Genomic DNA, 12,105 nt, shown 5'->3' on the forward strand with positions numbered 1-12,105 from the left:
AAGAGTACCGCAGCCATCTTGTAACGTTTTTAAAAAGTCTTTGACCGTGATGAAGCACAATATCATCCACAGATTAAAGCATAAGTGTAAATTTCCTCAATGATAGTGGAATCTTTGAAAGTATATTACAACCGAATAAGTCATGTTCCGTACTAGACAATGTCCGAGTTAAAAATGTCCTGTTAAGTCCCAGTATGTCTATAAAGCCATCTTGAGATATGTTAAAAGACGTAAATCGATGGCTTCTAACAACAAAAGCTGCAGTCTCTTAATAAATACAGATTCCTCAATTATAAGAAAATATTTTTTAGATTGATGACGGCGTTGGTCTTAAATATCACAGAATGTTTGAAGAATGCAGATATTTCAGCTGAAAACTCAGGTATAGATTAGTGCAATCAGTATAGTTACAGTGGATGTTTAGATCGAGGGACTTCATCTTATTCACCAAAAGAGAGAGTATGCATACATTGCCTGCAATACAATGTTATAAAGAATGCCTTAGTAATAACAGTCATGGCAGTTGGTGACATCATTAATATAATTCCTCACATATTATATCTCAATATGGCTTTCGTACTTTTTACAGTTGGTCTTTGACAATAGTAAACAGTGATACTGGTTATTCTGCAAATTCTTAAAAACATAAGATAAGATGTTAGACAATGTATACATTAAGAAAAGCAAATTCAAATACACATACTCTTCCAACATTTAAGAAATTTCATATAGAGATACATTCCGATTTACAGAATACAGGATAAGGTAAGCCATTCAGTTGACAAATTTAAACCTTTATTGATATTATCAGTGCGACAGATCCATCTGCTTTCTTTTAAAGTAAGCACTTTCTCTACATTGCTCTGTCTCTTTCTTGGCTTAACAACTTCAATGACCCACCAGAGCATATCCTTTTCTGAATGTCCAGATAAAAAAAAATTCTACTAAGGGGCCTTCTCAACCTTACATCGAATATGTGATTGGTGTAGCAGAATTAGTTTCTTCACGACCTGTGTTGTTTTTCCTATGTAGTTAACCCACATGGGCATCTGATACAGTATACTACATTTGATGTTTTACAAGTGGAAAATTTCAAAGGAAAATTGAGACAACATTGACCTACATATTTCAGTTTGTTGTGTGGTGTTACATGCTATGCACATATTGCATTTGTAGTGTCCTATTATTGGTGTCAATTGTCTCATATTGTCAACTATATTAATGTTAATCTCTTCATATGCATGTACTAAACTATCATTCAGGTTTGACCCTCTCTTAAAAGAGAACATAGGATTGTTTTTAAGTTCAGGTAAACCTTTGAAGCGAGACCAATGTTTGTTCACAATTTTTTTGATGTTATTAGAGTGAGTTCCAAAGGTTGAAACGCACACTAGGGGGCCCATTAGGATGGCGGGCGGACTTCCGTCTACCCGCCACCCTAACTGTGCTGGGACCGGCTGCCAGTGGTGTGGCGGTCCCGCCCCGGTGATAAGGATGCCACCGCCACCATGGTGGTGGCATCCTCCATTCCCAGGATTCTCCATTCACAGCACCGCCCGCCACAATGCTGGGAATGCACTGCGTGCATTGTCATGCACAAGGTGACAGGCACCTCAAGGTGCCTACCACCAAGTCCATGACAATGGAGGGGGGTACCATAGGTAACACCCATGTGCACCCTCTACACCCACAATACCTTGGGGGCCCGCAACGGGCCCCAGAAAGCAGAATCTGCATGCCTTTCCATCGCCGCAACGCCACCACGAAAGGTATGTTTCTGACCCCATACTAATATGGATGGCGGTGTCTAGCAGACACCGCCACCATATTAACCGTTGTTGACATGTTGACCGGACGGAAAAGCGGCAGACGGTCTTCCCGTCTGCTGCGGTACCCCCGCAGGTAAATGGGTAGCAGCCGGGGAAGGATGTAGGGCGGATTGCCACCGCAATGCGGGCGGTGGCGATCGGCCCTACATCCTAATGACCCCCTAAGTGTGGTTGTTTAGGTCGTTCTTTGACCTCTAGTAATGCCTCTGTGTTATTGTACCTCTTTTAAGTGACTTTTTCAGTAATTTGGTTGGATAGCCCTGTGCTTTCAGTTTATCCTTCAATTTTCTTGACTCTAAAAAATAGTCTTCTTTACATGTGCGGTTTCTGGGAAGTCGCAGAATCTGCCCAAAGGGCAACCCATGTTTTAACGCTTGAGGATGATGACTGTTATAATCCAAAAGCATATTCCTCACTGTGGGCTTTGTGTACAATGTCGTATGGAGACAGTTGTTCCTGTCTTCCTTTATTGTTATAGCAAGAATATTCATACTACTAGAGCCTGACTCAATAGTGAATTTCAAATGTGGATTCCTGGCATTTAGCCATGTGTGGAAGAGATCCAGTTGATCTTTGTCGCCCTGCCACATGAGAAAAACATTGTCAATATATCTCAACCAACGAATGATGTTAGCTGAAAAAGGATTTAATGCATCAAAGATGCATTCACTTTCGAATGTTGAGACATAGATGTTTGCTATATGTGGGGCATAAGCTGCACCCATAGCAACACATTTCAACTGCTGATAAAAGGTATTTTCGAAAAGAAAAAAATTCAACACTGATATTCTTAAACATTCAATGATAAAGGCTGTTGGCATGGGCGTCTGCAGGGGGGGGCAAGGAGCGCCTCTACTTACTTACCCCCCCTGCGCAAGCCCATCTGTACAAATGCATCCTGGAGTGAGGCCTGACGCCGGGGTTCGTTTTCAGGCAGGACATCACTAGGGTGACCAACCGTTTGGACCTCAGCCGTTTGTCTGTAATTTTAGGCATTGCAGGGAACAGAGCTAATCCCCTGCAAAATGCATCCGCTCCCTGATGGGGCGCCTCACACTCCGCTGAGCACAAGTGCAGCCCCATCCCGCCCATTATCTTTCTGTGTGGGGCTGATTGCCACATACAGAATGACAATGGGTCAGTCTGGGCTGGCACAGCATGTGGTGGCCTCCTCCAGCCTCACTCCAGGGCAGGACATTCTGTCACATGAAAGTGCAAAAATGCCCATGCTGCTGCTAGGTGAGAATCCAGTTAGCCAAAGGAAGGCGGTGAAAGAAGTTGAAAGGAAAGGATTATAGTTTTAGTATAGCAGCCATGGTTGCTGCTTTTTTATTTTATTCAACTAACAACCATTGACAAAGCCAATAGTTCTGGATTGTTGTAGGTGTAACGTAACTTGTTCTAAGTGTAACGTTACTTGTATTATATATCTGGATGCAATGACAGAAGCAACAAAAATACCAGTCAGGCGGCACATTATATTAAGCACAGGATTTTAGCTTATGTGTTTTAAGGCACACATCTTGTTACATCAAACACCCTTTTGAAGAGACCCCCCTAGTTTTTTCATCCCACTTAAAATTCTGGAAACAACACCATGTCACAGTCACCCCACTTCAAGACCCTGTGCATCATGCATTACTCATGCCTTCCACTTTTTCAGATTGCCTATGTGCAGGGGCATAGTGAACCCTGCTCCACCCCACCCCTTGCTTTAGGAACTACAGCGAGGGTGGAGTTCTTGATGGGTCTCATAATTAATGTGAAAAGGTGAGTGAGTAAGTAAGTGAAGGGATGGGTGGATAGATGGATGGCTGGATAGATGAGTGAAATGATGGATGGATGGATGAGTGAAAGGGTGGATGACGGGCGAGTGAATGGGTGGATGGATGAGTGAAATGATGGATGGATTGATGAAGTGATAAGTGAAAGGGGGGATTGATGAATTGATAAGTGAAAGGGTGAATGGAGGGACGGATGAGTGAAAGGGTGAATGTAAGGCGGGATGAGTGAGTGAAAGGGCGGGTAGATGAACAAAAAGATGGATAGATGAGTGAAGGAGTGAAAGGGTGGATGGATGAGTGAAAGGATGGATGAATGATCGGTTCAATGGATGGATTCATGAGTGGATGAGTAGATGGATGGGTGGGTGGATGGAAGGATGGATGGCTAAGTGAAAGGGGAATTGTAAGAGGAAGGGGGATGGGTAAATGGATGACTGAACAGGTGAATGGCTGGATGGATGAGTTAATGGATGGATGTGTGGAAGAGTGGATTGATGAGTGTACAGATGGATGGAAGGAAACGTGATGGATAGGTTTGTAAATGGATGAGTATGGACATGGATGGGCACACAGATGGAAGGACAGACTGAATCGTGAAAGACTGAATGATGGATGAAAGTATGATTACACATTGTAAGCACCATTATCTTAAGCAACATTTCCTATATATTGACTTTCCCATTTATATGAGTGATTGTCTCTATATAATATGTGTGTGTTGTAACGCACTCCAAAACTCCACCCCACATATTCGGGATGAATAGCACTATAGAAGAAATTAAATGCACATGAGAGACGGATGAGAGAGGGTCTATGTGAAGATGAGGGGCGCCATTGGAGGGTGGTATCAAGGCCAGACTGGCCGGAACGGGCATCAGGCATTTTCTCTGGGAGCTGGAAAGGGGGGGGCGGTTTTGTTACCACAAAAAAACCTGCCCATTTACTTAAAGCTGCGCGTATACTGCCAAACCATGAAGTGCACAATTGTCTCAACCTAATATAAACTTATTTTCACTTGTACTTTAGTGGTTGTCTATTTACTTACTTATATACTATTGCGCAACCTTCTCTGATGTGTCTGTAAACCTTACCTTTTGTCCTGAATTTTGACCTCCTGTCCTGAATTTTTGTCCCGAATTTTGACTCTTTGTCCTGAATTTTTACACTCACTCTCCTGAATTTGCACCCATGCCAGTTGATCTCCCTAGACATCACGGCAACCCCTCCAGGTGCCGGTGGTTGGGGGGGCAGTGATCCTCGGCATTCAGATGGAAGCAGGGGGCTACCAATGACAGAGGCAACAAGTGCAGGCACCCTGCAACCCACTCATCACCACCACATGGAGGAAGAAAAGAACCCGATCAGCTCGTCTACCCAACTTCCTGATAAACTTTCAGACGCCATGGAAAGACAGCAGCATTTGCTGTCTGCGAGTCTGTCAAATGAGATTTGTACAATAATCCCATTTGTATAGGATACTGCATTAAATGTCTGCCCCATCACGGTTACCACTCGGCGTCTTAAATCCTCGTTCACCCCTCTTTTAAACCTCACGTCAACTTGTCTCCCTCAAATTTCGGGAGGGGGGGCTAATTCATCCAGCCAAAGCCATGTGTAGAGTGGAGATGCAGGGGCTCTAAGTAGGGGTGAAAAAACAACAAAGCCTCATTACCAAGTAAATGGTCTTTTAAAGACCTGTGTGAAGTACTCGGGTGACGCTGTGTGTGTGTGATGTGCCGGGAAGCTGTCTCAGACAGGCACACACAGTCTTATAACATTCACAGCCCTAAGAATGACAAATCACCACTTTTAGCTGACTGGTCATGGGGTGGGAGTGGGAAGATATGCACAGCAGGGGGAAAGGGATGGCCAGTGCAGGTGACGCTTTTCTTTTGGATAGGAATTTCTGCTGGCATTAGAGCTCAGAGTTTGCTGTCTGTGCACTTGTATAGATGTGTATCCATACAAGTGCACACACAGCAAACCCTGGGCTATGACGCCAGCAGGAATGACTTTACAAAGGGAAAGAATCACCTGCACTGCCATCCCTTTCACCCTGCTGTCTGTGCACTTGTATGGAATACACATCCATGGCGCTGCTCACCAGATAAATGGTAAACAGGGCCATGGATCTGTCTCTTTTTGCATCCAAGGGCACAGACGAAGAAGCAGAGGAGGCCCAGGGAAGGAGAATCCAGGAGACATTTGACCCAAACCTATCTAGAAAGTGCGACCTTCGGGAGGGGCTGGATGCTAGTACGACAGTGCTGCTGATCAGCCCGACTCCACCGAATAGTATCAGAAGAGCAGGCAGCAGTTTTTAAGCACGTTCCAGTAACTTTAATGCATTCTACAGCATCACCAGCATTACCTACTGGCTGCATATCTAGGTTACAAGGCCAGATGCATCAAGCATCCATTTTGCGATTCCTTATTAGCGAAAAATAAGGAATCGCTAATAAGGAATAGCAAAATGGAATGCATCAAGCAATCACTACAAAATTAGCGATTCCTTAGAATTCCTTAATTGCGACTCGCAAATTGCGAGTTGCAATTAATGAATACCTCCCAATTCATTCCTATGGGCCCAGAGGCCCATTGGAATGAATGGGAAGACAATCTCAATTTGCGAATCGCAATTAGCGATTCGCAAATTGAGATTGCGAGTTCAAGGGTGCAGGGGTGTCCAAAGGACACCCTGTTGCACCCCTGATTTTGATCTGTGCACATATGTTGCGCACACACATGCCCTTAGGGCATGTGTGTGCGCAACATGAAACTTTGAAATATGCACAAAAGTGCATTTTTCAAAGTTTTTGCAAATTACCATGAAGTTGTACTTCGTGGTAATTTGCGTGCCCTAATAGCGAATTCGCTATTTTTGAAACTTTCATGCTTTGCATTTAAGGAATCTCAATTTGAGATTCCTTAAATGCAAACAATCGCAATTTAGCGAATTCTCTATTTGCGATATTTGCATTTGGGATGATGCATCCCAAATGCAAAAATACTGGTCGCAAAGGGGCAGATTCTGAGAATCTGCCCCTTTGCGACTGGTTTTTAGCTTGATGCATCTGGCCCACAGTGTTTTAGACTTACATGCATGGAAACCTCAAGGAGGACAGTCCCCTCCGAATATGCAAATATAGTGCAAGCTTGTAGGGGCAGATTTACAAGCCTCTTGGGCCACTTTTGCGTCACTTTTCCCATGTTAAAAGTGACGCAAGGGGCTTGTAAATCTGCCCCGTAGCTTTCAGCTTTTAGGATGCCAGTGGAGTAATTTTAGGGTTTAGGGTGGGTATGAGTTTTGGGGTGGCAGGGATAATTTTAGGGTTCAAGGTGGGTATGAGTTTTGAGGTGCCGGGGTAATTTTAGGGTTCAGGGCAGGTATGGGTTTTGGGGTGCTAGAGAAATGTTAGTGTTCAGGGTGGATATGGGTACTGGGGTGCGTGGGGTATGGTTAGGGTTCAGGGCGGGTATGAGTTTTGGGGGGCAGGGTTTATTTTAGGGTACAAGGTGGGTATGGATTTTGGGGTACCAGGGGGGGTAATTTTAGTGTTCAGTGTGGGTATGGGTTTTGGGTTGCAAGGGGGGGACATTTTAGGGTTCAGTGCGGGTATGGGTTTTGGGCTACCAGGGGGACAATTTTAGGGGTCATGGCGGGTATGGGTTATGGATTTTGGGGTGCCAGGGGGCTACTTTTAGGGATCAGGGAATGTGTGAGTTTTAAGGGGCCAGGGGGGTAATATTAGGGTTCATATGTGTGCTCTAATTGTTGTCCAGTTTCAAATGCAGAATTCACCACTTTTGTTTCTCAGCTTGGCCTGAGCATTACCCGATCCTGATTGTCTACCATTTTAGCCCCGCCCCTATTGATTAACATTAGTCACGCCCCTTCATTTGCCAGGTTAGCTCCCCCGGAAACATTTCTGCGGATGCCCATGGCTGTTGGTACTTTGTGCGGCCTTGTTCTTGTTTCTAGCAAACCATCCAGAACCATGAGTATATCATTTTAAGGGATGTTTGTATGTAGACTTTCAATGCCCAATGAGATTCGTAATTCAAGGGCGGGATCCTTCTTTTAATCCCATAATTATTTTTCCATGGTGAAATAGTTTTTGGAACTTATGTCTGGTGTCACCAGGAGTCAAGATAGTGACTTCAGAGATTGTGCAATTGATGTGGTTTAAGTTCCTGGGGCTAAGGAATAGTCTTAGCTTATTTTTTTCCTTCGCATTGCAAGTGATGTCACAAAGCTTGCCAAATCACCCAGGGCTGCTCCAACTATTCTCCCTTTAGCTGGGTCTCCCTGTCATAAAGCAGTATGGTTTCAAGAAAGAATAGATGGGATCAGTCATCTCTGGTGAATAATTCACAAAATCTACAACCACCAGAGGTGGAAGGGGGAAACCTCAATGCACTCAGGATGCACACAAACACCAACACCAAAGAATAGTGTACGGAAAGCTTGTCACCACTAAAAAAGGTGATGGCTAGTTCATTAACAAAATCAGTGAATATTCACATCCCTACAGTGCTCCTATGGGGTAGGAGCTGAGTCTATGGGGCCCATTAGGATGGCGGGCAGATCGCCAATACCTATATGGCGGTGGCGATCCGCTCGCCATTCTCCACCACCCGCCTAACATTTCCCCCCGCCATATTACGATGGCTGGGGGCCCAGGCGGAAGGAAAGACCGTCCACCGGTTTCCCGCCGGTAGGCAATCCGCCCGATTGCCTACTGGGTGGAAAAGGCAAGCAATATGGTGGCGGTGCCTTACAGGCACTGCCATCCATATTAGGATGATGGCGAAATTCCTTTCCATGGCGTAGACTCTACCATGAAAAGGCATGCGGTCTTTTCTTTGGGGACCCGTTGCGGGCCCCCAGGGTTGGCTGCACTTGGGGGGTACCCATGGTACCCCGACATTTGCATGCACAAGGTGACTGGCACCGCATAGTGCCTGTCACGTTGTGCATGCAAATGCACCACATGCAGTTTTTACTTTGCGGACGGTGCTGCTTGCAGCACCACCCGCCACAATGTAAAATATGCGTGATGCGCCCGCCAGTGTGGTGGGCGCCTCGTAATCGGCACAGCGGGACCGCCGCACCCCTGGTGGGCAGCCCGCATCCTGTAGTCCGCCAGCCATCGTAAGTCTCTTTCATAGCTTTGTATTTCATGGCACCTATCAGGAGTTCCAGGAAACTGGCAAAGGCACAGTGAATTCTAGTTTGGCCAGCAAAGGAGCACCTCAGCTCAGCGTAGACCTGCAAATGTTGGAGGTCTCAGTGAAGAGAGTCTAAAAAGTATGTAATTTGTTGATTTTCAATTGAAAAACAAGAACAAACTTCCAGTCCACCTTTCAGTCCACAATGTCCCACAGGAAAAAATATTTTTTGAGGGATGACAAGGAAGTGCAGAGTGAACACCAGGAGGTGGTTGGAAAAAAGCATACATGTAATGCCACAAATTTTAAATAGTGACACATGGGAGATAGAACACCAGCAACATCACATATTTGAAGTAATAATAATCACTATACACCAGTACTTATTATTGGTGCTATCTTTCCAACGGTATTTCAAGCTCTTGTATATTGCTTGCTCAGAACCCCCCCTCCAAATATCATGCAGTATAAGAAATAAAATGCAACAAGTACAGTAAAATATATATCAAAGTCACCTCAGAGCTCTCTGGTCATATACACAAATTCAACCAGTAGGCTTGTGTTACACAAGGACGCAGAATTCCACTTGAAATATCCCTATACCTTCCATTTCCCCATACAAATGTCACCCATCAATAAACTCTTTAATTAGACTGGGTTTGCAGTACCTTGCCAGATGATTGTATTCCTTTGAAAAGAGCAGCAGCCACCATTATCCATGCTAGTAGGAGGCACAGGGCAAGAGGCCACACAACGACCCCAGTCTCATCAAGTCCACTTGAGCGACGGAGTGCCACCTTGCTGTAAATATCCAGAATTTTTTTATGAGTATAGGCTTCCTATGACATAATTATAATTTTACACCTTTTCAATCGAATCATATTGCACTTTAAGTGATGGACGATTGGCTGAAGTTAAGATATAGGAGGTTTTTAATTTGCAATGCATGTGACTATAATCATGTACATTCAGTTGCTCCTTGGTGCCAATTAGCAGAGTAGTTATTAAAAGATAGGTATGTCACCTTTGTTCCAGAAATATGCCACCATTGTTTTAGATGGCTTCTTCTGTATTCCAGTCATTAAGCATTTCCCATGTGCCAGTGACTCTTCTAATGATGTTCCAGCTGAACATTTAAATATCACAATAGATACCCATCTCAATTACATTTTGTTTGGCCATATATGTTTATGTATCCACAATTTAAACCCTAACATAGTTGCATCCCTATATGGCATTTATCATTTTCTTTGCTTAAACATGTATTACATAATTTAAATTACTCGCACAAAGCCTGTTAACACAGAAGGCACAAATGTCAGTCTCTCAGAGTAAATTCAAAGATTATGCTTAGATACTTTATGATTACCATTTGGCAGCACTATCGGTCAGATTATAGCATGAAAAATCACATGCCTTTAGGGTAGTTTGTTTAGTACTAAACGTATACGTAAACTTTTACGTTTTCCTAAACTCCTGCGCCATGTTTTTTACAAATGCAGTTGTTTGGAGGACTTATTGTTACTGATTCTTGAAAATATAATTAATTGGCCTTCAACTAAGCCCAGTTATATATAACTCTCTCACCTCAAGCTATTGGTAGCTTGGTGTATCATTCAACTTACTGTGGTGTGCTTGTATTGCAATGCATGTGTGATTAGTTTACATCTGAAAATAGCGCTGAATCACCACAAATTTAATTATCTAATGCATGTATTGCATAGAGAAATCTATTCTTATTATTAACATTACAATAAATTAAAAAAAATTAGGAATTGACCTCGAGCCATCAAAACTAACACCTATTTTACCAGCCTCATGTCTACATCAATTCCCAACATTGCCACAATGACCAATATTATCACCACCATCCCCATGATTATCCCCACCAATATTATGAGCATTAGTACCACGAAAACCCTTACTATCTCCGTTAGAACTATTACCACCACCACCACTGTGCCACTGTTATCGCCATTATTATCACCATCACCATTGCAAATACCACTATTGCCATTACAATTTGTGTATGCCTAGGTTTGCATACTTTACCACATACAAACCAGACATATTGGCGTTGCCAGAGCTTGATGATTTTAGAGCCCTTGCTTTGATGAAGGGAAGATATGCAAAGTAAAGGTATGTTCTGCTATGGGTCCTGTTTCTTTTGCATTACAGCCTCTCTAGCTACATTTCCCACATTTGTACGATGTTCACTTTTTGAAAATCGTGATGCCTTTTTGTGACCACCTTGTTTGAATTTTTACCTGCTTCCAATGAATCAATACTTTTTTAGTGTACAGGGTTAAAAAAATCTCTTCAGCCTGAGGCTGTACAATGACTATATTCCAGCACGGGAAACAACCTTTACATCGCAGATTTTACTCCGCAATACAATCACAACGCGGCGTTACAACGACCGCGTTGTAACCACGCAGTGCCAGTACTACGCAAGTCATTACATCGACTTGCAATAGATTCTTCTTGACCTCTCTGCAGCCTTTGACACTGTCAATCACAACACTCTCCTTAACACTCTTCAACAGAGAATGGGCGTGGATGGCACAGTACTCAAATGGTTTGCCTCATTCCTCTCGGACAGATCCCAAATGATCAAGATTGCGAACAGTCTCTCGTCTCGACTGGTGGTTGGTCAAGGCGTCCTTCAAGGTTCTATCCTTGCTCCCACTCTGTTTAATCTCTATCTGGAACCATTAGGAACCTCCTAAGCAAATCTGGAATCCTCTACCATCTCTATGCGGATGACACCCAAATCTACCTCAAGGTGTCTTCCTCTCATGTTCTCTCACTACTCAACTCTACTCTCAACTCTATTCACACCTGGATGTTAGTTCACCAACTCATTCTCAATCCCTCCAAAACAGAATTCCTCCTCCTATCTAGCTCTCTCTCCCCGCCTCCTGTTCAATCCTGGATGGATCAGTTGAAATGACTCAACAGTAAACCCGTCATTGTGGACTGCGCTAAATCCTTAGGTGTCATACTTGACAAAAGACTCAACCTAATCTCACACATCAATTCCATTGCCAAGAGCGCATGTTATCAGCTGCGCCTTCAATGGGGAATTTGTCGGTTCTACCCGGAGAATGACCTAAAAACCTTGGTCCAATCGCTAGTTCTCTCTAGACTGGATTATTGTAATTCTCTTTTGACTGGCCTTCCCAAATCTCACCTCTCCCCGCTCAAATCCGTCCTCCATTCAGCAGCTCACTTCATTTCAGGGTCCAAACAAAGTGACCACATCACTCCTATCCTGTCTTCTCTCCAATGGCTTCCCATCGAGGCTAGAGCTATCTACA

At 43.8% G+C, this 12,105-nt stretch overlaps 1 protein-coding gene across 3 annotated transcripts in view; it reads right to left on the reverse strand.

Moving 5' to 3' along the window:
* The window catches only part of LOC144827735 (sodium- and chloride-dependent neutral and basic amino acid transporter B(0+)-like), a 1,401,915-nt gene that overhangs the window by 992,537 nt on the left and 397,273 nt on the right, over positions 1–12,105 (reverse strand). For all 3 annotated transcript variants that reach the window (XM_078685942.1, XM_078685941.1, XM_078685943.1), the window contains exon 6: positions 9,454–9,586. In XM_078685942.1, coding sequence (XP_078542068.1) covers positions 9,454–9,586 — 133 coding nt within the window. The remainder of the gene's footprint in view (positions 1–9,453; positions 9,587–12,105) is intronic.

The sequence above is a fragment of the Lissotriton helveticus genome, chromosome 4_1, assembly GCF_964261635.1.
Source record: "Lissotriton helveticus chromosome 4_1, aLisHel1.1, whole genome shotgun sequence".
In the NCBI taxonomy this organism is placed as follows: domain Eukaryota; kingdom Metazoa; phylum Chordata; class Amphibia; order Caudata; family Salamandridae; genus Lissotriton; species Lissotriton helveticus.